The sequence below is a fragment of the Aspergillus wentii genome (genome assembly GCF_001890725.1).
Source record: "Aspergillus wentii DTO 134E9 unplaced genomic scaffold ASPWEscaffold_4, whole genome shotgun sequence".
Classification (NCBI taxonomy): Eukaryota; Fungi; Ascomycota; class Eurotiomycetes; order Eurotiales; family Aspergillaceae; genus Aspergillus; species Aspergillus wentii.
Genome location: NW_024467835.1, coordinates 2,127,241 through 2,152,654, shown reverse-complemented (window position 1 = coordinate 2,152,654; position 25,414 = coordinate 2,127,241). Strand labels below are relative to the sequence as shown.

General features: G+C 47.2%; 11 protein-coding genes across 11 annotated transcripts; 4 read left to right on the top strand and 7 right to left on the bottom strand.

Annotated features, from left to right (window-relative positions):
* Nucleotides 1–1,877: 1,877 nt before the first annotated feature.
* On the top strand, nt 1,878–2,482 carry ASPWEDRAFT_28098 (uncharacterized protein; the record flags this gene model as incomplete). The annotated part of the gene is made up of 3 exons (XM_040833089.1): nt 1,878–2,059; nt 2,203–2,272; nt 2,327–2,482. The coding sequence occupies 3 exons, from the start codon at nt 1,878–1,880 to the stop codon at nt 2,480–2,482; spliced, it is 408 nt and encodes a 135-aa protein (XP_040689142.1).
* A 143-nt stretch (nt 2,483–2,625) lies between these two features.
* ASPWEDRAFT_51500 (short coiled-coil protein) lies at nt 2,626–3,192 on the bottom strand (the record flags this gene model as incomplete). The annotated part of the gene is made up of 2 exons (XM_040837604.1): nt 2,626–2,812; nt 2,870–3,192. The coding sequence occupies 2 exons, from the start codon at nt 3,190–3,192 to the stop codon at nt 2,626–2,628; spliced, it is 510 nt and encodes a 169-aa protein (XP_040689141.1).
* Nucleotides 3,193–4,924: 1,732 nt separating this feature from the next.
* On the bottom strand, nt 4,925–5,858 carry ASPWEDRAFT_510285 (uncharacterized protein). Its single transcript, XM_040837531.1, has one exon. It carries the CDS (start codon nt 5,649–5,651, stop codon nt 5,148–5,150), a length of 504 nt encoding a protein of 167 aa, XP_040689140.1. The 5' UTR covers nt 5,652–5,858; the 3' UTR covers nt 4,925–5,147.
* A 443-nt stretch (nt 5,859–6,301) lies between these two features.
* Nucleotides 6,302–8,080, bottom strand: ASPWEDRAFT_155286 (putative glycosyl hydrolase; the record flags this gene model as incomplete). Its single annotated transcript, XM_040829684.1, has 1 exon — nt 6,302–8,080. One exon carries the CDS (start codon nt 8,078–8,080, stop codon nt 6,302–6,304), a length of 1,779 nt encoding a protein of 592 aa, XP_040689139.1.
* Nucleotides 8,081–9,173: 1,093 nt separating this feature from the next.
* Nucleotides 9,174–9,780, bottom strand: ASPWEDRAFT_51498 (RBM8 family RNA-binding protein; the record flags this gene model as incomplete). The annotated part of the gene is made up of 2 exons (XM_040837603.1): nt 9,174–9,410; nt 9,514–9,780. The coding sequence occupies 2 exons, from the start codon at nt 9,778–9,780 to the stop codon at nt 9,174–9,176; spliced, it is 504 nt and encodes a 167-aa protein (XP_040689138.1).
* A 577-nt stretch (nt 9,781–10,357) lies between these two features.
* ASPWEDRAFT_59757 (uncharacterized protein) lies at nt 10,358–11,436 on the top strand (the record flags this gene model as incomplete). Its single annotated transcript, XM_040838470.1, has 1 exon — nt 10,358–11,436. Exon 1 carries the CDS (start codon nt 10,843–10,845, stop codon nt 11,434–11,436), a length of 594 nt encoding a protein of 197 aa, XP_040689137.1. The 5' UTR covers nt 10,358–10,842.
* A 2,606-nt stretch (nt 11,437–14,042) lies between these two features.
* ASPWEDRAFT_510277 (HET domain-containing protein) lies at nt 14,043–16,752 on the bottom strand. The gene has a single exon (XM_040837530.1). It carries the CDS (start codon nt 16,615–16,617, stop codon nt 14,170–14,172), a length of 2,448 nt encoding a protein of 815 aa, XP_040689136.1. The 5' UTR covers nt 16,618–16,752; the 3' UTR covers nt 14,043–14,169.
* Nucleotides 16,752–18,461, bottom strand: ASPWEDRAFT_510244 (uncharacterized protein). Its single transcript, XM_040837529.1, has 3 exons — nt 17,978–18,461; nt 17,827–17,928; nt 16,752–17,776 (listed from the first exon to the last, which is right to left on the bottom strand). Exons 1-3 carry the CDS (start codon nt 18,048–18,050, stop codon nt 16,887–16,889), a joined length of 1,065 nt encoding a protein of 354 aa, XP_040689135.1. The 5' UTR covers nt 18,051–18,461; the 3' UTR covers nt 16,752–16,886.
* A 1,958-nt stretch (nt 18,462–20,419) lies between these two features.
* ASPWEDRAFT_28091 (alpha-amylase) lies at nt 20,420–22,105 on the top strand (the record flags this gene model as incomplete). Its single annotated transcript, XM_040833088.1, has 2 exons — nt 20,420–21,412; nt 21,470–22,105. The coding sequence occupies 2 exons, from the start codon at nt 20,420–20,422 to the stop codon at nt 22,103–22,105; spliced, it is 1,629 nt and encodes a 542-aa protein (XP_040689134.1).
* Nucleotides 22,106–22,743: 638 nt separating this feature from the next.
* ASPWEDRAFT_172263 (Bax Inhibitor family protein) lies at nt 22,744–23,812 on the bottom strand (the record flags this gene model as incomplete). The annotated part of the gene is made up of 2 exons (XM_040830915.1): nt 22,744–23,227; nt 23,283–23,812. The coding sequence occupies 2 exons, from the start codon at nt 23,810–23,812 to the stop codon at nt 22,744–22,746; spliced, it is 1,014 nt and encodes a 337-aa protein (XP_040689133.1).
* Nucleotides 23,813–24,007: 195 nt separating this feature from the next.
* On the top strand, nt 24,008–25,351 carry ASPWEDRAFT_40653 (EKC/KEOPS complex subunit CGI121/TPRKB). Its single transcript, XM_040835377.1, has 3 exons — nt 24,008–24,341; nt 24,395–24,517; nt 24,567–25,351. The coding sequence occupies exons 1-3, from the start codon at nt 24,189–24,191 to the stop codon at nt 24,879–24,881; spliced, it is 591 nt and encodes a 196-aa protein (XP_040689132.1). The 5' UTR covers nt 24,008–24,188; the 3' UTR covers nt 24,882–25,351.
* The last annotated feature ends 63 nt before the right edge of the window (nt 25,352–25,414 follow it).

Below are 25,414 nucleotides of genomic sequence, written 5' to 3'. Positions count from 1 at the left end.
TATCTATTTTGTGCCATGCGTGGCGTTTGATTCTCCACCTTAGCTCGAGTTTAGAAGTCAGGCAGCAGTGGCTTATCAAAGAAGTGAAAGTTCAAACAAGCATCATCATGGCACTTCGTAGCTGAATCAACATAGTAATTAGACACTTGACTAGATGAGGCATCCACCCTAGAGCTGTCAATTCATTGCAGACAAATCACGAGTCAGCTCTACCACCGTCAGCCTGTATGAAATAAAGCTAAAATATTAATTTTCATGAATCTCCGGTAGATCCATCGATCACTGAGTGTAATATCCGGGGGTCATATAGTTGGATATTCAACAAAACCCAACGCCATGACTGGTGTTGGCTGGATGGGAGATGGATACTACTTAAAACGATAGACAGCCAGAGAACACAGAATGTATATCAGATCTGGGTATATCAGTACTTAAGGCTGTGACTGATCTGCGAATGAGTACTTAGAAAAAGAGTCATACTCTTTAAATGGTTTATGAAAGTCAGAAAATGTCCCCTGCCTACTCTATTTCTAATAACTAAAAAATAGAGACTGCTCTTAATATGAACATCAAGAGAAAAGCGTCAAGTCCTACTTTTTATGTACCCACGATTAACTAACTAGCCAGGAATAACTATCTAGATAGAATGACTCGATGCCTAATCCCTTTCTATATCTATCCTTACTAGCATTGCTAACTACTAGGTATCATCGTCTAACATGTCGAAACAACATAACAACCAAGTAAGTAACTAGAGAAGCAACTTTCCAGGCAGTGCTGACAATTGATATTAAGAGCAGGTATAGTGTTTCATTTATCTACATATACACACAGTATCATAAGGTAGTCATTATCATATACGCAATGTCTTGAAGATATCGATCAATCTGTCTTAGCCAACCTCAACAATATGAACTTACTCAAACAACCCAGCCCACCAATTAATCACTCCCCCCTCAAACCAATCCTCCCAAAAACGAAACAAAAATAAAACCAAAAAAAGAAGACTCTCCGGGTAAATCACCCGCTGTATCAAAAAAAAAAAAAAAAAAAAAAAAAAACAAGCATCATAATTGAGACATGAAAGGATCGACAACGCCCACGAACATGACAAGGAAGTTGGGCCAACTGTACAGTAGACTTGACTTAGACTAAGACCACAAGACGGAGATTACACCGCTACTTCGACTTTGAATTTATTTCAGGGTCCATTCCATTTTATTCCTTTACCCCGAGCCGAGGTAATTAAATTAATCAGAGTAGACCTAGGATATCATATCGAATCCAACATAATACTATGGAATAAGGATGAGGATGAGGATAGATGAGTACGAGTAAGCATCTTGAGTGAGATAGAGTAAGCTGGTGGCTGGTGGAGAACAACCAACGCCACAACGTCACTGTTGACTGTTCCTGTCAGATGATATCACCATATTGATTGTTGACTATTGACTCTGTTGACGGATCTATACGGACTATACGAAGTACTGTAAACCACATGGATATTTAACATGTTTAATTTGCTATCGCTCGCTTTCTGGGTATGGCAACGGTAAAATGGTCTTCAGAGCCAAACGATAAACAGACAGAGAAATCGTCGAACCTGGACGAGACAAATGTACAGACGAAAAATACACAAAACAATAAAAACAAACCTCATTGTCTGCTCCGTGAAAATGCTTGCCCGCCATTTTGTTGACCATGACAACAAAAATGTGTCCAGTGCGGCTCCAAAGTCATTCCAAGTCTAAGTGTTCCCAGTCCCAACGCCGAGCGTGCTATGCCACAAAAATACAGATGACCTCCGGTGGATGAATGATAACGCCAAAGGACATATAAGAGATAAGAAAAGAAATTAAGAAAGCCCCAGGGTCAGTATGAACAAAGAAGCTAGGCCGCCAACGGAAGTTTGCATGTTCGACTTGGGGTCGGATTGGTGCGAGGCGTTGTCATGGTTGTGCGATGTTTTGCCGGATGATCAGCCAGCGGGATCGATCTGGGGATCGTGCATCGAAATGGTTGCCAAGGCGTGGGGGGAGTCCCTGGGTAACATCACACGGTATGCCATGATGTCACAGGGATGACTCCCTTGCCTTTTGAGCATCATATGAACATTCTCCATAAACCGGGTGGGAGGAAACGTGGCAAGGGTGTATGTAATGTAAACGGTTGAATTATAAAAAAGGAAAACTGTGTCACAAGTTTGAGGGTATTGAACGATGTCAGGGCGAAAAACTCGTTGCGGTGGCCAAAACGCAATCAATGGAAGGGTGTAAGATTGACAGGTGTAGTACGGGGGGGATGGCCACTTGATAAATTGCTGCAGATGCCACTTCCAACAATGACTCCTCCAAAGCAGCAGTGGAAAATAATCCCAGTCGGTGCAGGCAGAATGCATGTGATGGCGGTTCGGAATCATCCGGTCTGGGTGGAAACACGTTTGGTCGTATGGCAGGATGTGGCATGGCTGATGATGGGGTAGAGGAAAATAAAACGACTGGCGTGATCCAACTGAATATACTATCCCATTTCTGGCGCCTGTTTTCTCCGATTCGTCACTTGAAAGCAGCGTGATCCCGATTGTGCCTCGATTCTACCGCCTAGGACGCTGAAGTGGCGTTGGCGTTATTTCTGCGACTTTCGGGCCTTGGTGCTGGTTCGCGGCAGATCGCTCTTGGTCACATTTCGAGTCAATCCACCAATGTAATCCTGCAGGAACTTGTTCTCGCTTTCCAGCTTGTCGTGATCCGATTTGACCGCCTCGATGCGCTCCGCGAGAGCCTGGAGAGAGGACTGAAGGGCTTTGGCTTGTCTAAACGAGGGGATTAATTTCGATACAACTTGTTTCCAAATGCGAAGGAATACTCACTCCTGCAATGTCTGACGTGCCTCCTTGCCCAGGCGCTCCAAATCAGCCGAGTTACGTCGGGGACTCATGGCACGCGCATCATCCGGGGGAAATTCCTCCTCCTCGATTTCGATCTCAGGGTGGTCTCTTGGAACTAGTATCGACGCACTGGGTTTTCTGCTCGCCATACGCGGGCGCTCGGAACGGCCTCTACGCTGTTCAGTTTCGGCGTCGGATATGGAAGAAGAGGACGAGAGCGAAGACATGTGGGCGCGACCGGCGTCGTTGGGCTGGGGTAAAGTAGGAACGGGATCGGAGCCGTTCATATTGATATCTGAAGCCATAATGTTGGCGGGTTGTGTGGTGGGATTTGGCTTTGGGTGGTGGCTGACTAAAAAAAAGCTTTTGGAGGTTTGTTTGTGGCGGTTGTCGAGATCCGAACAAACAACAACGATATAGAATCTAACGACCACGATCACTACCTCTAGCGATGCAGGCCTCTGCAGTTCCGCTGGAGGTAGCTACCGGGGTCGGACGAGGTTGAAAATAATCCAAAGTGATTTTTTAAGAAAGGAGTACAGGTTTCCCTTAGCCGACCAGGGGAAGGGAGAACAGGAACGAGGGGAGGCGAGTTTGGTGGGTGGTGGAAGTTTGGTAGTGGTTAAGAAAAGGCGAGTCCCAACTTTGAAGAGAGGGATGGATGAAGCAATTCCCGGAGACGGTTTGAATTTATTTTGAATTATAATTTTTCCCGGAAGAAAGCTGAACGAGAAAGCCAGATGGTGTGGTTTATCCGAAAACGGGCGACACGAAAAGAACGGATCAAACCGGGGGGTGAAAGAGGAAGAGGGAGAACAGTTTGACAAGGGATTAGTTACTGCTGGTATAATTTGGCGACGATCTGAGTCGAAATGAAAAGAAATAAAAAAACGATGAGGATAGAAAAGAAACGGGGGAAGAAAAAAAAAGAGGGGAGAGAGAGAGAAGAGAGAGGGCGAGAGGAGAGGAGAGGAGCAGAGATGAAAAAGGACTTTTAGTTAGTGTTGGGTTTTAGTTTGAGAGGAGAGGCACAGAGCAGCAAAAGAGCAGCAGCGAGAGGGACTCGTGGCCGCCACTTGGGCGTATCGTCACGTACAGTACGGCTCGGTACGGTACGGTTCGGTGAGCGGTAACGGCCTGGTATTGGTTACGTCTTAGGCGGGGAAAGGGGGGCACTGAGAACTACACTGCCTACAGTACACTCATTCATATTATTATTACATATATCCTTATTAGGGGAGTAGTATTACTATGTACTCTGTAATCTGTATTCTAGTTGAAGTCTGTCAAGACCAAATTTGCATCACAAGCCCCTGATAGACGATCCATTCCCGTGGATTTTTGTTCTTCGACGGACTAAAAGGAGGTGAAACCCGACAGGGATGCGCCGGCGCCGATCAGCATCGGAAACATCTCTCCACCATCCTGGGTGAAGATCTCGATATGTATTGATATTATTATTCGAGTGCAGCTGCATTATTCTACATCACGCATGCTATGTAGAGTTCGAACACGGAGTTGCTACCACTTGGTTTGATGGGAGCATCACACATCGCCGCAGAGATGTTGTTACTCCTACACGGAGGTTCGTTGTATACGACTCCGACCGTGGAAACCCCCCCAAACGGGAACCGAAGCAAACAGAAATTTTCGACCCGATGGCGCTTGGAACCAACCATGGCCCTTGCGCTGATCAAACAGTATCTGAATTTGATTGAATATAGTAATAGAAGAGAAGAGAAGGAGGCAAAGACGATCGAAAGAGGCAAAAAGAGAAAATAGCAAGAGAAAGATGGAAAGTGGGATGACGGCATTTCAGCTTGATCTGTTGATGATCGGTTGGGGGCACGTCATTGCCCCCGGTACGTCATGGGCAGTGTAGAGTCGATCAGGAATTCAGGGTAAGTCTTCTTGATCATCCTTGACTGATATTTCATATTTTGAATCATATGCAAAAACAGAGACAAAAGTACGATCATGCTTATCCTCTGTCGAGTCCACCAGTCGAATGCGTTCCTGGCCTCCGCATCAGGCGGATCGCGTGCATTCATGACTCCAGTCACTCCACGTCTGTACTCTGTACTGTTCACTTTCTCATCATCTTCATCATCTCATCATTGTATTCATCTTCATATTCAAATAAAAATAGATGATGAACTGGATGGACAAAACAGAAGATGAACTGGCGCGTGACTGTAGCTCCACAGACGGAACGGCAAAAGGAAGAGCATCCGCAGCGAATAAAACCGGCTCAATAGCCTCAAATCACCCCAAAGCAGAGAGTCGGACTGGAGAGATGTACAGTACATAGTAGTACAGTAATCTGTAGCCCAGCAAGTGCCGATCTGCAGTCGGCTACCAGTTCCTCTCCACCAAGACCCTGGGTGGCTTCATCACGTTCCACGGTCGGTAAAATATTAGAAAATAAATACTCCATGTTATATCCATGGATACCAATCCAGTATCTCCTCCGATAATACTGATAGTCTGATACTCTACATAAGATACAATCATACACCAGGGTCTGAAGGATGATAGTCGGCACTTGTCCGAATATTCGAGAAAGCGACACAAGCGCAGCAAAGAATCGACTATTCATTAGTTTCTGTTTCAGCTGCGAATATTTCATGCCCAATGCACTCTTTCTCTTTCTTCGCCAGTCGTACAATCGGGCAATAATGCAGCCCCCGTCGACCTTCTGGAATGTTTTAATTTGATTTAATCGGACCCGGTGTGCAGGTAGACAGTTAACGGTTATCCACATATTATTATTATAATAATATTAATTTTAAATCGTTATTAAATATTATAATGTATCTGTACACCGCTGTTCCATCCATTCCGGATAAAAGAGAGGCCCATGCTAATGCGTTGTTATACCTTGCTCTAGTTCGTGGAGAGTAGGCATTACAACATCCCATCCCATCCTGTCTGTTTCTTGATGACTTGTTTTGTTTTGCATTTTCTGTCGCATGATCGGACTTTCGGGGATCATCGCCGTCTCTTTATTAGTATTGATATTAGTCCATCAGGGGGCTTTCTAGTGGTGTGGTCGTCGTGGATAGATCGGCATTCTTCTTTGTTGGCCGTCTTCAATAATCGGTAATAGTCTCTTCTTTTTTTTAATTAAATATTTATATTCTGTAGTGGGCAGTAATTCGTTCTATTAATCTATTACATGGAGTGCATTAGTATATCTACTAATCAGTTCATGCGGTTTCACTCCATGCACACCCTTGCTGGTCTCTACTTCATACATGAATACATAGTAACCTCGGTCTCATTATTCATTGCATTGCAGTATAATACTACTTCACCATCTACAAGTAATCCTCAGCTCAATGCATGCATCTCACCGCCAGATTCTAACCTGCAGCTATCGTAACAATACATATACAACTCTTCCGGATTCTGCTACCACAGCGCTGGCGTCGTCTCCCACTGGTACAATGCTCGCAGCACTGCAACCCCCCCGGATTGTGTCTCCACTGTGCGACCTCCTCCTCGATCATTGACGTCCATCTGGTTTACCCCAGACGTCCTTGCTCCTTCGGTCCCCGACTGTGCTTCCGTCGGCTGCCTCCCCCGTCTGTCCACGCTCTCAGGTCGTCTGCGCAGTGCCCCGAACAGCTCTTCTGCCCCCTTGACTCTCCCGCCACAGTTGCGGTAATCCACTGCACCAGCTGGCAGAGGACTGCTCTCCGTGACCAGGGTGGACGCGGGGTACTGCTGACCCCACCACGCTCCAAATTTGCCATCATTGTCCAGGGTCACCAGCGCTGCTTCGGCATTGTGTTGGATCCAGGGTCGATATCCCCGGCACCGACTCTGGTGCAGATCATACACAATCTTCCACTCACTCTCCGAGGTCAGGTTCGCATAGGCGAGAAACCGCTCTTCCTGCGGCCGAATCGCCCGACAGAACTCCGCGAGGTGGTTGAAGAATATTCCCTTGAACGTGTGGCCGTCCTGTGTGCAGGTACCGGCCGAATCGCACGCTTCCTCCAAGACGCCGCCGCGTCCAAGACCTGACCATTCCCTGCTAGACTGGTCGGCCCACCCTGTGGCCCTGATAACCTTTTCCACAAGCTCGTGCCCATCACGCAGATAGTCATAGGAGGCTGTGGCCAGCCAAAGCCCCCTTAGCCCACTGAGAATCACTCCCTGGTTGTATGTGTAGACCATCGTGTTGAGCTCGTCGCACTTGCGTGTACCTGGTTTCTTTATGTTCTGCCAGCCATTGATGTGAAACCCGTCTGCATATAAACCACCAGGACCTATCATTTTGGAATTCTTGAGCCAGTCATATCCTTTTTTGGCAGCTTCCAGATGGGTTGGATTGTGCGGGTACTCGTCCGACGATACATCCACATTCACCATGAATGGAAAATCAATCGAATCTCCCGGGTGGTACAGGTACATCCCGATACTCGCTGATATCCACAACTCATTCGTGATAGCATTCTTGTATGGGGTCAGATACGGACTCCAGATCATGCCACCATCACACAGAAAAGTATCCCACCCAAAAGACGCAAGCTCGTAGAAAATCCGCGCTCGATGAGCAGCAGGAACCCGGAGCTGCGTGCCATGCCACGCCTTGTCAGAAGTCAAGTTGGACTCGTAACGCAGATCTGAATGCAGAACCTGAAACTTGATACTCTCCAACCACCCCAGTACAACCCACAGCATATCATCATTAGCCTGCGTCCTCAAGCTAATAGCATTTTCACCAAAGTAGAAAGCCGACGTCTGATCGAAGAAGCGACTGACAATGTTCTCCAACACCACCTCACCCCGCGCCATCGTCGTCTCCTTCAACTCCCGCTCTTCATCACCAGATAGCTTCGCAAACGCCGTATCATTCCCCGACGAAGTGAGCGAAGAAAGCGTAGCCGAAACCTGCGTCCCGACAACCGCAGCCGTCCAGTCAATACTAGTCGGCCACGTACCCCGCCATAGCTCAAAATAGCCATCCTGCATCACATTCAGCGCGTGAAGCAGGCTCTTTAGCGTACTCGAGTTCGAGGGGACGTTGGCGTGCGATGGGTCGATTTCGTCGAGCACTGTCTGCGCGGGGGAGTCGTGCGGTGACGGTGCGAGGACATTTTGAGGAGGATGCGCCAGCGCATTTGCCCCAGAAGAGATCGAAAGAACGTATAAAGAAAGTGATATAAATATAGACAATACCATGGTGATGGCTCTGTCAAGCACAACAAGACTGCCGGGCGTGCTGGAACCCGAAGGTGGTCGCGAAGTGTTGTCCGCGAACGTTGATGTGTCGCAAGAATCAGGCCGCAGAGGACCGACTCTCCAATAGCATAAGGATAGGCAAAGATGGCCTGTAAGGCGATAGATAGGAGAGAGAAAAAGGCGACCTGCGTCCAATTGAGGGGGAGGGGGAGGATGAAAGAGGAAGAGGCGAAGAATGCTGAGGATAAGAAAGTCAAGCCTGACGGAGCTGATCCATACTTATTCTCTCCATGCGGGGAAGTTACAAGGCAGGCCGCAAACGGATGACCCACCATATAGTTTGTGATATTGACATATTGATTTAATTTTTTATATCGACAATGTTTGTCTCTAAAGTTGATCATGTGTATAGAATAAGACATTGCCAAGTTTCATCAGGTCTTATGATTTATCGGGGGATATCTTGTCATGCTACAAGACCAACAAGAGACAACACCCTCTCCATACTACTCAAAGAACAAAGACGGGTTACAATCGAGATCATCAGACATTATCACACGTCTCTTAAGATAGTCTGAAATGAAGATAGAAGAGAAGAGAGCCATGTTTCCCTCTCACAAGAGACCATCCTCCTACTCCGAATTGTGACTCGCTTTAAAAGCGCAATTACGCAAAATCAATCCTAAGATCCTGACAGTTTGGGGAATATCCTGATTTTGTAAATCAAATGTTCTGTTCTAGAGTCAGTTAGCAAATATCGTCAGACAGAATGTGATGTTAGAGCAGACATACCACATTGTAAACAAGTCACGGCGCCGACATATATCTCTCCTTTGACTCTCATCCCCCCAGAAGAGACAATGCCGGCGACACAAGCCTTTTATAGCCTCATCCATCCTTCTGATCAACAATGAAACCCATAATCCTCAACCTAAACAGCCGGGAGAAACAGTAGCCGGACCGGTCGACAGGTAACAGCAACCACAAATAAAATGAAAAGCCGTTGCTTTTTTGGGATGGAGAAAGAACCATAGACAATTAATCAATCAATCAAATTTCATGCAACAAAACACCCTCATTAAAATTTATTCCTCTAGTCTCTCTTGTCAGCGCCGGGGCTGCGACTCCTCTCGCGACTCCTGCTGCGGCCTCGTCCTCCACGGCCGCCGCCACCATTTCGCGGTCCTCCGGCTTTCCCTTTGCCTGTCGGGGGAGGTCGCACAAAGGCGTAGTCGACCTGGATTGTTTGGTCGAGGAGCTTGGCTCCGTTGAGGGCTTTAATGGCTTCCGTGGCTTCGGGGAGGGTGCTGTATTCGATCAAGGCGTATCCCTAGTCTAGTTAGCATTATCCTAGCACTTCTACAACAGCAAAAGACTCAAGATTCAAGACTCAAGCTTGACTCAAAACACCCAGAAAGCTCAACAAAACACACCTTAACATAACCCGTCCGACGATCCAGATTCAAATTGAAATTCTTAATCTCCCCATACTCAGCAAACAAATCCGTCACGTCCTCCTCAGACGCCTCCTCGTGGATATTCGTCACAATCACAATCCACCCCTCGATGCTGCGCACCGCGACAGCTCCAGCGTCCGTCCGCGGCTCAAAGCCAGACTGCGCGGGGGCACCTTCACCTTCAACTTCAACTTCAACTTCGTCCTGGGCGACGGGGGGGTCGACTTCCATTTCGCCGGACATTTTCGTTTTCGTTAATTAGGAGTAAGTTTATTTTGGTAAGAGGTATAAGGGGGGAGGTGAGATTGGGGAGGGGCGCGAGTTTCAATAGGCCTTGGGGCTTTTGTTCTCGCGATGTCCCAGCATCACCGAATCTGGGCGGTGTGATTACGTAAGTATTTATATGGACTACAAGTGACGAGGATAAGAGGGACCTAGGGTTATATAGTGATTTTACTGTTATTATCTGGGTGTTTATTGGTTTATTTAGAGAGATATTAGTTAGCTGGATGAGCATGCTAAATATTGTGATTTGTGTTGACTGTACGTTAGGGAAATGTCTATCAACTCATACTTCATCTAGAAATTCAAAAGAGAAGTAGAGAAAGTGCGAGTATATATACAACTCATAGCTATAGACTTTCAAATGAAGAAAGATGAACTATTTTGTTTTAACTGTTCAAAGCTGTAGTGACTGAGGGAAAAAGTGCTCTGCATGGCGTTGATATAGCCCAAATAAAAGAGAAAGAGTTAGGTCTATCGATCTGGATATTTCGATATTGCATTCTCTAGACAATATTTAAGATCTTCTACTTTGTATGTATGCGTAGCTTCTATATATCTTCATCTTCATGTAGTTATCATATAGCCCATAAAACTAATTTGAGCAACCTCAACCCTAACAGAGAAGCTGATGACATATTGGCAAGCGAGAAGAAGAGCGAGTGAATGTATACCACGGAGCTTTCCATGCAAAGAGGGAAAACTTTTACATCTAGAGCCAGTCGATCAGCAGAGTAGCAGAGCAGTGAATAAAGCCAGTCACCATGAGCTCGCAACACTGGACTCTCAACAATTCCAATTCCAATCTCAAACCTACCACCAGTATTCCACTCAATCCAAATCCTCTTCAAAGCTCTTTTCAAAAACGTATTGAACTTGACACAAATACCCAAAGATGCGCTGGTGAGTACCTACTTGCAACTAAACACCCAATCCCAACTAACGATATCTGATATCAGCGACGACCCCAAATGCGGCTGCCAACCAGCGCCCAAAAAGCCACTCATCCCCCCCGCAATCCAGATGTACCTTCGCGGGCCCGAACCAGGCCAATTCAAAGAACTCCACCAAGAAGGCGCCGAGATAGACATCATCTTCGACTTTGACGAGCACCTCATGGCGATCCGCGAGACGATCGAAGACCACACCCGCAAATACACCTTCAGCAGCACCTACGTGCGACTGGGCGTGCACAACACGCGCTTCGTGAATCTGCAGGGGCTAGCAGATAACTCGCTTCTGCTGACGCTGCGGATGAAAGCTTCAGCCTGCGCGGAACGGGGCGGGGGGTTGCGATTCCGTGAGAAGGTGAGCGGGTTTATACCCGAGAAGAAGAAGAGTCGGTTGCGGTGGGACTTGTACATGTGTGACTGGCCTGAGAGGACGATTCAGGTGCTTATCCCTGAGGACCGGACGACGGGGTGGAAGACTGTTGCGTTGGTTTTGTTGGCGTTTCAGAGGGTGACGATGGAGAATTGGTGTTGTTTGGTGAATATGAAGGATGAGCCGCCGATTGCTGGGTTGGACTGGAGGGAGATTGAGGCGGATACGCAGCTTGATATGGAGAAGAAGAAGGGGGGTGATTTCGCTGTTGAGGAGGTTGATATTAAGACTTGATCTTGGGATGGGGGAGACGCTGCGTTGGTTGGAGTGAAGAATGGCTTGCTTATGAGGGATGATTGAATCAGAACAGAGTATCTTATTGGGTGCATTGGTCTAGATTATGATTCACGAATTCGAAATACTTCATCTATAATTGACAATTCGTCTATATTCGCTGTAGTAAGGAACTAGCGTCTATTAATGTGAGTCCTTGAAACAGTAAGACAAGATCGAAATGACACTCACATCCAGATAAATAATCCAAGATTCGGTTCATTGTACATCCGCTCAGAGATCTCTATTAGGCCAGACATAGCGCCAATAATGCTGTCGCAGCAGCTTGACCGGGCCCTTAGGTATACACTTGTTTGCTAGAGCCATTGCAGACTGAGTATAATCGCCCTTCCATCCATGAGCGACAGCATAGTCCAGAAATATTTGCATCAACTCAGTACTCCAATTTGTCGCAGCCATAGCAAAGATAGTGTAACCATTAACCTCGATCAACGGGTCACCGCCATACTCGAGTAAAATCCGAACACCAGCCCTGCCCACATGACTTGTGGCAAATTCCAAGGGGGTTGACCAGCCGAGGTCTTCCTGGAAGTTTGGATTGCCACCGCGACGTAGGAGAAGCTCTAATGCGGCTTCAAAGTTAGGCTGATGTTTGAATTGGACTGTCAATAGTTGTAACAGAGATCTGCCACTTTGACTCGAACACGGGCATATGGTGTTCGCATCAAAGCCTCTGTCGAGAAGGAGTTGGAGAGCTGGGACATTTGCTTCAATTGCGGCTTCTGATAGCGCGAGTCCGGCCTCATAGGCGTCGGGAGGCTCATGGTTGACTAGCATCTCCACGATGGTCTGATAGCCTCTCTTGACAGCGAGTGATAACGGGGTTACGGTTGACAAGATCTTCATAGACCACGTTACTTCGAACTTGGCGTTGGCACCGTGATCCAACAACAGCTTTACCACGGCCGGATTGCCACTATCTACGGCCGAAATGAGTGGTGAGATGTTCGAAAAGATCGAGTCGATGAATTGAATCTCAGGTCGCAATCCACGTTCCAACAGTATTCGGACACACTCCTCAGAGCCACTCCTGGCTGCGGGGAAGAGCAGCCCTTCATCTTTGACTTCCACTTTGCTGAGGTCAATACCTGCATTTTCATCCAGAAGCAGTTGGAGCACTTCTGGACTACCACTTGATGCGGCGGCGAAGAGTATCTGCTGGCCTAGGCCATCTTCGGGATACGGGTCAATGCCACGGTCCAGAAAGAGACGAACAATGCTAATATGGCCTCTTTTTGCTGCCCAGAATAAGGGGGTGAATTTTTCATATTCTGATGCGCGGTCCGGGCCCTTGTGTGTTGGATCAGCGCCTTGATCCAGCATGTGCTTGAGTTTCCCTTCCAGCCCAAAGACTGCCGCTAAGTTCAGTATGCGGGGAATGTCCCTATCCCCAGCAGCAATTTTGGACTCCAAATCCATATGGTCCAATAGCTCCTCGATGATAGTAGGACAGCGACATTCTGCCACCTGCAACAACAGGAGATGGGCGTGAAAGGACAAGAAGTTATTCACGTCGGGGTGCTGTTCAATGAGAAACCGAGCCACAGCAACATGGCCCGGCGTGATATCTTGAGGCGATGGAAGTTGATGATCTCGGATCACAAAGCCCATGTCAGCGCCTGCGTTGACCAAAAGTCGCACGACATCCAGCTGGCCATTCTGAACTGCCCAGCTGAGCGGCGTCTGCCTAAATTCTCCTTGAGGCTCGTCAAACTTGCAACCCTTTTCCATAAGAAACTCGAGAGCCTCAACCTGGCCATGTTCAGCTGCAAAAGAGAGCGGGCTTTTTGTCCAAGGACCACGTGCGTAATAATCCGGATTCGCCCCCTTGTCAACCAACAACTGCATTACATCGAGATGGCCATACTGCGCAGCCCATGACATTGTCCCCCGTTCACTATGACTCCCATTCTCGTCCGGGTCAGCATCGTCAGCTGGTTGTGGTTTCGCCCCATACTCGAGCAACATGCGGACAATCCGCACATATCCAAATCGTGCTGCAAGAGACAGTAGTGTGTTATAGTTGTATCTATCGTTGAATAGGGAATTGTCATTGTCGGGCGCAGGACCATTTGCGTCAGCCCCTGCCTCAAGGAGCCTTTTTACAGTGTTTTCCTGGCCGTGAGCGATGGCCCATTCCAATGCGGCGCTTGTATCGCGCAGAGCGCTTTGGCGATAGAGATAAGAGTCACTTAGCCATACGAGGCGACGGCTGGTTTGGGAAAGTGCACTGATTTCGCTGTCGTATTCGAGGTTATCGGCGATGCACTCTATGAGTTCGTTTGGTAGTGAGAGGAGGGACATTGTTGTGTGTTGGTGTTGTTGATGGAGAAGAAAAGTTGATGAGTTGTTGCTGCTCTTTTGGACAGGTTGCGAGGCTGTGTTGGAACCAGCCCGCCTCATCTCAGATTGAATCATTTTTGATCGAGCTGTAATTAAATCAATTGATGACAGTGATGTTGGATTTACTTGAATACTAATCAGGGTGTTTTAGGATATGCAAAGAAGGAAATGGTGCCCCGCTTATCCCCTCATCCTGCGGAAAGTATGAGACAATCTAAACAAAAGGTAGCTGGAATGACAAAAATGAGTTTTTTTGTTATGGTCAATTCTTTTCAAAAATGTATACTATAGCTTGCATCTATGCTAGACATTGACACCTGAAGTAATGGTTCATTGAAGAATGATGGTTCGGAACTCTGGACGTGCCTCCACCCATTTCTTGAGATAGATATCTCCTATCCCAAGGCGACGGGCAATATTGGTCTCTGGGTCTCTTTCGATGAGCATAACATTCAAATGGATTGCATCGTGTCCCACAAGTTCCTCGTGCTCACTCTCGTGCTCAATAAACGGGTAGGCTTTTCCATGCGGGTGCCAATAGAACAAGGTATTCATGTATCTTCTCTGAGGCGATAGCTTGGCTTTGGTGTTATTCAGTTGAGTGGAATCCTTATATTTCAACTGGCAGGCCTCACAAGGAGCGGTGTGAGCCATTGGAAATTCTGGTAAACTGTCTTTTCCCTTAAGACATAGACACCCAGTAAGGTTCTCATAGTCTATTGAATAAAAAGGACTGCAGTAAGCAAATTTTCTGGGCTCTTCCGGAATGGAAAGCAAGATGAACTCAGCCAGGACCCCTTGGCGCATTTTCTTGTTGGATTGGGGTATTTTGATAGTACCTGCAAAACTGCCATCACTTGCCCGGATCCAGAAGTCAAATTCTTTTGCATATGAGACTTTTGAGGGTTCCAGATGAAATGATGAGGTATGGGCATGGACTAAAATAGATCCAGGAATAGATGCTGCACTTTGCTGGTCATCATCAGAAAAAATATGATCATTTTCACGTCCACCAAAGGCATCTTGCCAGAAGGCATCATACGTAGGCCATCGCCGGACTATATCTCTGAAATCATCGATCGAGGAACCAAGACTTAATTCAGCAGGAAATCTTCTTGGAATACAGCCTTCCAACCAAGCAAGTAATGCTGACCAGGCGACATGATTCAGTACAGTGGAATCATATTCGAATTTGTCGTCGTCACTGCACCAACCCAAGCCTTGAGCAGGAGTGCAGATGGTGATGCCTGTTTTGGACCCATGTGCTGGGATTGCCCACAAAGCAAGACCAGCTTTTGCCGGAGAATGCCTGACAACACCATCGCAGGAAGCCCATGACCAGGAGGGAAATCCATCTCTTTGTCCTCCTGGTCCTTCATCTTCAAAAAGGGATGGAACCCAAGAAATCGCCTTGTGGATATGATGAATCGGGAGTCCATAGTAGGTATCATCGCCATAAATTTTCTGTAGCACTCCAGTAAATGCACGGATAGTGTCACTGTCATAGGTAAGGATTCTTCGAGTATAATGAGTATGTGCCTCCCAGAACCTGTCCATTGTTGGCAGACAGTCTAGGTCTCGGCTTATCGACCTAGGATTAGATTCGGAATGTACATGTCTCCTTTCTCGGTGCGCATAATAAACCCCATATTCTGTGAAGAACAGGAATTGAGATGAGAAAATGGCCTCTTGGAATGTCCAGCCACGGGTGGACCATGCCGAATGATCGATAAAGCGACGCAAGTTTGGTCTGTCCTCAACCAGGAGCACATGGCCAATCTGAAGCCGTCGATGATTCCAAAATCGAGGGGAAGTCACTCCTGGCAGGCCGTAATACGCATTTTCCCCAGCGAGAGCAACCAGAGTGCAGGTGGCATGCTCGTATATCAGGCCCATGCAGTCGATTTGCTGCTGGAGATCATTTTTATCGCTCTGATTGATACACAGCTGATCAACCCACAGATATCGGACCCCAAACTCTACACATGCAACCATAGCATCTCGAATGGTCACTGGGAGATGGCCTTTGTTGATTTTGCCTTGTTGTGGCACTTCCACCGCGGCGCCCCCAAAGACATAACTGAGAGCGAAATATTCACAATTCTCAGGGGGTTCAATGAGCAGGTTCTGCTGAACATCGATGACTCTGAATCCATTCGGTCGCCAGGAATGGCTATAGTGCACTGCCTCTGTTGGTTCGATCCATGAGCACACTTTTCCCCAGTCAATGTATTCCTGCAGCTCATGTGGTGATTCAAGTACTGGTGAATGCAGTTGCGAATCCGGATCTTGTAGTGACTCGTCCATCTGGTCTGATTGGGCCCATGCATCGATGTAAATCACTTCTCCATCGACCCGCCCATGTGCACCAGTAATCGACAAGTCAATTCCGCCTGTCTTGGTCACATGGATATAATCCAAAGTCTCAAAATCCGTATGAGTTTCAATAGCGTTACTGATGAATTGACAAAGCTGGCAATCAGAACTTTGCAATTCATAATGACCAACTCGTCTATACAAATAGGGATATTCTTTATCGCCATCCAGTTTGCAACAGAAAAGTAGATGCTGAATCCTCAAGTGGCGGCAAAAGGAACAGAGTGAGAGATGCTCTGTTTCCACTGATGAACACCTGGCGCAATCATCATGAAATAGATATTGATAGAAGTCCACATCTTCTTTAAATACGACCTCTGATTCGCAGAATTTGCAAGCGGGGTCAAGCTCTTTCTCCTTCTGCAAGATAGATTTGAGTATACTAGGGGGGCTGTTGATCATTTTAGAGCAATATCGCTTGCTTTTTTTTTTTTTCTTTTTCGCGGGAGCAAATATGGTGAGAATGTCGGAGTGAAGACTTGGACTTTTCAGCTGAGTGATTATGTCTGTTGATGAGTTGTCAGGCTGTATATTGATGCACAATCCCTGTATGTGATGGGAAACATGATTGGGCGTGGCTTTGGACTTATCCCCACTCGAGGCTTCATCGTAGAATAGAATAGAATAGCAGGATGTTGGCAAAATTATATAGTATGCACCCGTTGAATTACTCAAATCTTCTTACTAGGTCTCTGATCGAACGGGAGCCAATTATTCCTAAATCTGTCCCTCACCCACTCATTCGCCGGAATATCCAAATCAATGCTCCCCTCCTTCTTCCCATACCCCATTCGTCTCAAAAACGGGCTATCCATCGCCTTCATCTTGATTTGATCACTTGGTAAGACAAAATACAGCAATCCCAGTCGATCAATGCAGGCTTGGTCTTCAGGCGGGGCAATGACACGATGCATTCCACCTTTGAAATATCCATTCGTAAGTAGATGTAGGATGCGAGCGATGTTCACGGCGACCACGCCTGGCTGGATACGGACGTGTTCCCAGTCGGATTCGTCGGTTTTTTGGACCTGCAGTGCTGCAACGGGCTGTTGGAAGACGAACGTCATGGTGCCTTTGTCTGCGTGGCCCTTAATATACGTATTCTTGAATTTGGTGTTTTCCTCTCCCGTTCTTGCGTGGTACTTCATGTACCGCAGTGAGCTATCGCAGTTGGATTCGTAGAGATGCCCCTTGACGAACTCGTCCTCGTCGTCCAGTTCCAAAATGATGGCTAGCAGTTTGAGAAGCTTGTGTGCGATATTTTCATGCATATGACGGTGGAATTTCTCAATATCGGCCCAGTACCGCTTGATCACCTCGGGTTGACTGCGTTGCTTTTCGGGGATGAATTTGGAGATGTTGTACGTTTCAAGGTTGTCATACAATCCAGGTAGAAGTTCAATCGCGCCAAGAGGTCGGTACCCGTTGTAGATGCCTTCTTCCAGTGGAGCACGGAACTTGAGGCGTTCTTCTTCAGGCAAAGAGAAGAATTCTTTTGCAATGGCGAATTGCTGGTCGATTTGTTCTTGGGTGATGCCAAAGTTGGTGATGTAGAAAAAGCCTATCTGACTGATCAGCACATATGGGTGTAGTATCAGGTAGGAGATGTACCGGTTTTATGAGCCGTCTCTTTGAGTTGAGCAGCCAGTCTCTCCTTTCCTCCTGGCCGATCGAAATCGGCCATGTCGAGGGTGATTAAATCGGCATATTTCACTATCTCTGGTTAATTTATATTTATCTATCTTATTTGTATGGTACTTACGCTTGTGCTTCGTCTCTGGGGGATGGACGTATTTCTCCAGAGGTTTTTGGACGGTTTCTGTTGGAGCGGCCATATTGATATCAATAACCGACAAAGATGAAATCGCTCAATCCAGGCTGAGTCTACCGAATAAATAGACAGAGCCAATGCTCGCTTGCGTCAGCCGCATATTAGAAACTTCAGCTGGAATGCATTCAGCTGATGGAGGTGGATCTGATCTGATATCATTGTCGCGATGTTATTGGCTGACTCGATAGTATGAGGTTCAGCTCGCCCGTCCCATGAGTTGGCCATGCCAGCCCCATTGGTCGACATACCCCAACAAATTCACGTGACATATAATCCACTAGACCGGACTCAGTAACTCAGCCATAAGAGGGAAAATGCGCTGAAAATAATAAGATAGGTTAGTTATATAGCAAGCCTTGCGCAACGAAAAGCAGATCAGGCCAAAGTGAAAGGCGACGAAGCTCGACGCTCGCTATTTGCTGGATATAGTACCCTGGCGGATGCTCATTCTACATAGAGCCAACCCGCATCGCCGGTACGGAGATTCCTGCAATTGATCTTCCTCATCCTCGGACTCCGTGAGATTAGTGTCCTATCGACTGTCTTCAGTGCTTTCTCTATTAGTAGTCACTGTCTTTGGGTGGCCTGTAGTCTGCCTTTCGAGGATGGCGAGCCATGGGATCAAGATATCACGAAGCAAAGAATAAAGCGAGCCCAGGCCCGGATCTCAAGTAGAACCCTAGGCATTTGGGTGGAAGGCTACCATTTATACTGATAACCTCGAGAGTGAGCCATTACTGGCGTCCTCGTTCAACCGCAGCGCACTGAGTAAAATGCGAAATGAAACATAGGGTACCTATGTAGGCGACTGAAGATAAGTCTTCGCCTAGGGCTGGCTCACGTGCATTGGCGCGTGGATATAAATTCCAGAGTGAGTGGCGAATTGGCAGCCAGTAGTTATCTTAAACAAATTAATATAGCGCAATCTATTTTCATCTTGAACAGACCCAACTGACACTAGTTTTGAAGTAATAACACGTTCCTGATTCCTTTGACTGCATCCTTTTCATAACTCATTCTAATTCCGATTAATAATAGAAATAAATCTCAATTTCTGTGCTGCAATGGCAAAAGCTTGGCGGTGATAGTCGTGCAGAATCAAATGAGACATTGTCCATACTAGTTTTCCTTGATTTCCATGATTTTCACCGGATAGACCCGGCTCTTCATTCCGAATCTCCAGTGATTATCTTCAGCAACCGATTACAGTAATGGTTTGATTCTCCAGACTTCTATCTCTATATACAATCCTTTGTACCATCCAAGTTCTTTTCAATCTCTTCCAAGGTAGCATCCGGTTCCTGATATTTAGTCCTCGATCTGATTGGTGTTGATCCTCCGTTGGGTGACACTGGCTGGGGCAGACTGCAGCGAGCCAATCACAGCCCGGCAGACCCTGGCAGACTAACCAACGGGCCAATCAGCGGCTTATCATGACCTGCAGACCCCCGCCTCCAGTTTGGTGCCAAGACACTTTTACTGGTGGATTTAATTGTTGTATCCATCTTTATCATGGGTTCTCTCAATTTCTTCACTTTTATTTTATTGAATATTTTATTAAATAATATTTAAACAGTCATTTAGATTTTAAAATATTCTAAATTATGTATTCAAGGGGACAATCTTTCTAATATTTCCAGTCTGGAGTAAGGTTGAAGGAAGACATCAGCAAGGCGATCTAGTCCTGGTGTCAACCTCATGTCGTGCCTTGCTTGCATGTAACTTTGGATAGGGCCAACAAGTCATAACAATCACATTCATTCATCTCCATAATATCCATAACGTCTATAATGCCATCGTCTGTCGCAGAAACTAATCGAGTAGTTGGCAAATTGGCAGTAAATATAGAATGGCGCTGCCCTATAGCCTAATTGTGCCTCCGCAAAATGTCTCGCCCTGTTTTCCGGCTTTCCGATCCATGTTTTGTTTTCCTTTCTTTGTGTGAACTTTTCCTCCTCGTCTTTCTATCCTCGACTTTCCCCTGTCTTTTTTTGCCTTCACCCCTCTTTTCCTTCCTTTCCCTTCCCCCCTCTTTCTGTCACTCGTTTGGGTCTATCTCTGGGCCGTTCACTCACTTTGTCTCTGCTCCTTCGGAACCAATCCCTCGTTAATTTGCCAATTCTCCTTTCTTTATCGACCTTCCCCGGCTCTTCAGACTCGCTCTTTATTCTGACCCGCAAGTTCATTAATCTAATTTATTCCTGCCTTTAATCTCTGCTGTCTCTGCTGTCTCTGCTGCATTATGAGAAACATTTGAGTATCAATTTTACGTCTGAACTGTGCTCAATATCGCACATCGCTCGCTACCATCCAGCCCTCTACCCAACTTATAACTCACCTTCAGTCACCAAATACCTCAGGTATCTCTGCATCATGTCGCTGTACATGCTTGCCATCTCCATGCTTGGCCTGGCAGGCCCAGCATTGGCAGCCAGTACAGACGCATGGAAATCCAGATCCATCTACCAGACCATGACAGATAGATTCGCCAGAACAGACGGGTCTACAACACACGCCTGCGACCTTAAAGCAGGCTTGTACTGTGGCGGAACCTGGAGAGGAACAATCAACCAGCTCGACTACATCCAAGGAATGGGCTTCGACGCTGTCATGGTATCCCCCATCATCGAAAATATCGAAGGCCATGTTGAATACGGTGAAGCGTACCACGGCTACTGGCCGTTGGATCTGTATTCGCTGAATTCGCACTTCGGGACGCATCAGGACCTGCTTGATCTCAGTAACGCTCTTCATGACCGTGGAATGTACTTTATGATGGATACGGTGGTGAACAATATGGCTTTTATTACGAATGGGAGTGACCCGGCGACCAGCGTTGATTATTCGGTGTTTACTCCGTTCAACAGCTCGAGTTATTTTCACCCATACTGCAAAATCGACGATTATAATATCTACTCCCTCGCTCAGCGATGCTGGACAGGTGATGACGTTGTCCCACTGCCGGATCTGAAGACAGAAAATACCGAGGTTCAAGACATGCTAAAGACTTGGGTCAAAGACATCATGTCGACCTATTCAATCGACGGGATACGACTCGATGCAGCCAAGCATGTGACGCCAGAATTCTTGCCTGTATTCTATGAAGCCGTCGATTCCTTCATGACCGGAGAGGTGCTCGACGGTTCTATCGAAAATATCTGCAACTACCAAAGCAAGTACATCGAAAGCGTTCCAAACTATCCCGTCTACTACGCCATGCTGAAGGCTTTCACTCTGGGCAACACCAGCGCCTTGGTCAATGAAATCGAGGACATGAAGAATGCCTGTCCTGACGTGACAGCCCTGGCTTCATTCTCCGAGAACCACGACGTCCGTAGATTCGGCAACATGACAGACGACATGGCGGTAAGCATCATCAACCCTCACCAGGACAGACAAAGCCAAAGCTAACCCGCACCCCAGCTCGCCAAAAACGTCATGACATTCACCATCCTCTTCGACGGCGTCCCCATGATCTACCAAGGCCAAGAACAACACTTCTCCGGCTCCGACACCCCCTACAACCGCGAAGCCGTCTGGCTATCCGGCTACGACACCAACGCCCCCTTGTACCAACTAACCGCCAAACTCAACAAGATTCGCAAACACGCCATCCACATCGATAGCAAATACATTACCACCCAGTCTTACCCCATCTACCGCGGCGGCAGCGAAATCGCCATCCGAAAGGGCGTCGAAGGCCGCCAGGTCATCACCCTCCTTTCCACACAGGGCGTAGCTAGCACCCAGTACAACCTCACCATGCCCGTAACCTACAACCCAGGCACCGTGGCCATGGACGTGCTCAACTGCGTCAACTACACCGTCACCGATGCCGGCGAGCTCACCGTCAGCATGGACAAGGGTGAGCCTCGCGTTCTGTTCCCGGCTGATTTGATGGCTGGGAGTGGGCTGTGTGGCTTCGAGGCGAAGAATGTCTCCTACGTCTCTTTAGTGACGGGTAGTGCTTCGTCTGCGAGTCGGGCTTCGCTTGCCGTCGTGGTTTACTCGGCGCTGATATCGTCGGTTGTTTCTGGGTTGATTGTGTGGATGGTATGAGGTGGATGATGGTGTTTTTTTGTTTGGTTCTGATCTGGTCTTGTTTCTTTTGATTCAAGAGGCGTACTGGGGGGTTTGTCTGATACTCTATCCTTTTTATATTATATCCATTTCTGTTGTATATATTCTTTATCTATTTATGGCATGGCTTTTCATGGTCTACTAATCGGCACGCTGAGGAATGCTAATCTGACAGCTAATATGACTTTATACATATATACCAAATAATTTTACGTGAAAGTGAGAGTTCAGAATTCATGTAAATTGGTTCATTTGTTCAGAGTGGAGATTAATTAGCTCCAATCGAAAACTATGAACTAGACCGTCATCCACTTTTTCAGGATGATCTGATCTGCTCGTACCATCGGGAGGAGCGATGTGAACTAGGTATGATCCCGGTTGCTGAGTTGGCGTCAGCCGGGATCAAACAACGCTTTGCAAAATATATACATACAGAGCTAACGCCATTCGAGAGTTTAAAACTCGCGTTTCATATTAGTACACAAAGGGGAAGCACAAGATAAGCAATGTAGAATATGCATTTCCTTCCAGCTCGAGAATCGTTCATGTTCGATAAACAGTGACCAGGGGGTAGGTATGGGGGATCATTTCTAGTCGTTTAGATGATTGTTGATCCTCTACTTGCGGTTGTTGCGCTGCATGGCCAAGATCTGGACCATACGGACGAAGATGTTGATAAAGTCCAACTCGAGGCTGACGCTCTCGTTGACAACGTCACGACGAACCAGGCCACGCTCAGCCATGCGGGCGTGGTGCAGGACCTTCTGGACATCGTAGAGGGTGAAGCCACCGAAGACAGCGAGACCACCGTACAGCCAGATCTTCTCAGACCACATCAGGGCGCGAGTGGCGGTGGCGGGGAGAACCATAGGGGCGAAACCGGAGAGAGCGACAATGGTGACACCAGCAAGGAGAGGACCACCGAGGTACAGGTACTTCTCCTGCTTGGCAGTAGCTCCGACGAAAGCAATCGAGCCCATCATTCCGACAGTGTAGAGACCAGCACGGGCAAGGAGAGCCGGGTGCATGAACATCAGGGGAGAAAGAAGAGCAGCCTGAGTAACGTTGAATGCAGTCCAGAGTCCATACTTCATGACGTAGCTAATGAAATGTTAGTGCCGTTTCAAGGTAAAAAAAGACATATTTCGGTACTTACTTGTCAGGAGACGTGTAGAAAGTTCCGTACATAGTGCCAATGCTTGCAACAAGACCAAGACCAACAACCGCCCAAGGGTTCATGGCCATCATGCGATACGAGAATCCGTTCGTGTGCAAAGCTCTAGCAGCAATACCAATAATACCAATACCAAGTCCAGTGTGCAAAAATGTGTCGTTCAAGTAGCTTCGCTCGTAGTGGGGCATGCCGCCATCTTCTCTTCCCTCACGGTTGAAGATCATGTTTGTCGCGAGGATCGTTCCACCCACAATGGCCGCACCATAGACCAGGCGCTGGGTAAGGTTGCCACCCTGCGCAGCTCCGTAGGAGGGCTGCATGTAGGTCCGTCGGAAAGCATTCTGGAATGTCTGTCTCGACTTGGCGAAGATGGATGACGAAATGGGACTGGTTGGCTTAGCCTGAGAAGGCTTCAAGGGCGAGTTATGGATGAATCGAGCAGTGTTTGTAGATTTGGGGATTTGACGAAGCGCCGAACTAACGGCGAACGGGCGCCTGAGAAAGAAAGCCATGACTGACTGACTGATGAAGTTGTCGTGGGGAGAGTTGAAGGAGAGATGGAGGAGGCTTAATAAAGCAGAGCCAGCGAGGCGCAGATGATATCAGCCATTCCGGGGAGTCCGCTACGGGCGTCCGAACGTTCGAGAAGTGTAGTCACGTGGGTGCAGCGCGCATGCTTACATAACGGATTTTCGGCGATAGCGGGGGAGGGGAAGGGAATTAAGGATTATTGCCGTTGACGATGATGGTCATTCTCGGTGCTTGACGATTTATCTGCGAGGGCTGTGAATTGAAATTTCGAGAATCGTTACTGGAGATTTCTGATTATCCATCATTGCTTGTGACTCAAGGCCATCTCAATTGAACCCGCGCACATCTTTTCCCACCATGTCTTTAGAAACCATAAACCTCCCTCACCTGCCATCCTCTTCGCCAGTGCATGTTGCGCTTTATCGTGACTTGCAAAATGCACCAGCTCTGAGACAGCAGCTGTTGGCAGGAAACGCTGACTTTGAATATGCATTCATCGATGCAAGCATGGTATTTAGAACCTGCACCAGGCAAGCAAGCAATAAGTCTAACCAGAAATAAAGGTATATTCGAGGGCACATGCTCTGTCTGCAATTTTTAGAGCTGTGAACGATTACTTTAACGGACGTCTCAAGTCGCGCAATGTCCACTCGGAGATTGTCTTCTCATTTAGTGCCGCAAACAATGTGAGAGCGCATTAGACAACTCACTTTAACCTTCGCTAATGATATACAGATTGCCGATTCTTTCAGAAAATTCGGTATTGCTGATACAACAAAAGATCTACTGGTTGTTAAATTCTCGGTAACTCCTGAGGTCACGCATGAATCAGTCGCTGCGCATCTGGGACAGTCCGTGGAAGGCTCGCCCGTTCCTTTCAACGACGAAACACTATCTGAAATCTCAGACGTTGGAAAGATCAAGAAAGCTTACAAACTGGGAGCCTTGGCTACTCCTTCGAAGGCTACTCCCAACGGTGCCCAAGATGAAGAAAGGCGACGACTGGAGCTGTCTTTGATCGGCGCTATTGCATTGCGAGGCGCAACCTAATTTTACGACTTGAAATCGTTCCTTATATATGACGAGCATAACCTACATGAGATCGGACACGGTTCATCTGAACTAAGCTTGATCTTGATTGTTCAGATAGCCTTTTGGCATACTCGGCCTCGAAAGAGCTCAAAAGAGTACTTGTTGGCCGGAAGAATTGCGTTCCATGACCAACAGTCCGCTACCAACTAGGCTGTCATGGATCTTCTTACTGGTGCGAAGCTTATACAAAATTTCCTCTGAAGCTTCGAGTCAACTTTGATGGATTCAATCATTGATCCAAAGATACTAGGCGACCGGAAAGGCGTCCAATTTTGCTGCTATTGATGGCTACAATTGAAATACCGGCTGCTTTGAAAGAAACTAAATGTACATAGTACCTTCATATCCTTCAGCGTTAAATACAAAAAGCAGACATTAAAGAAAAAAGAAGTTTTGTCGCACTGAATTCCGGCCGTTGCCCTGCGAACCCATAGAAATGTCCCAAAGCGGTAATAGTGAAACTTTGCCAAGACAAAATTCGCGGAATCGCC

Bases quoted from the DNA above. Each gene is read 5' to 3' on its own strand.
- ASPWEDRAFT_510285 (XM_040837531.1), bottom strand. From the start codon at position 5,651: ATGTGGATAACCGTTAACTGTCTACCTGCACACCGGGTCCGATTAAAT.
- ASPWEDRAFT_510277 (XM_040837530.1), bottom strand. From the start codon at position 16,617: ATGATCAACAGCCCCCCTAGTATACTCAAATCTATCTTGCAGAAGGAG.
- ASPWEDRAFT_510244 (XM_040837529.1), bottom strand. From the start codon at position 18,050: ATGGCCGCTCCAACAGAAACCGTCCAAAAACCTCTGGAGAAATACGTC. The intron at 17,929-17,977 runs GTAAGTACCATA...AACCAGAGATAG, and splicing joins CCCAGAGACGAAGCACAAGC to TGAAATATGCCGATTTAATC. The intron at 17,777-17,826 runs GTACATCTCCTA...TCAGTCAGATAG, and splicing joins AGAGACGGCTCATAAAACCG to GCTTTTTCTACATCACCAAC.
- ASPWEDRAFT_40653 (XM_040835377.1), top strand. From the start codon at position 24,189: ATGTCTTTAGAAACCATAAACCTCCCTCACCTGCCATCCTCTTCGCCA. The intron at 24,342-24,394 runs GTATTTAGAACC...CCAGAAATAAAG, and splicing joins CATTCATCGATGCAAGCATG to GTATATTCGAGGGCACATGC. The intron at 24,518-24,566 runs GTGAGAGCGCAT...AATGATATACAG, and splicing joins CATTTAGTGCCGCAAACAAT to ATTGCCGATTCTTTCAGAAA.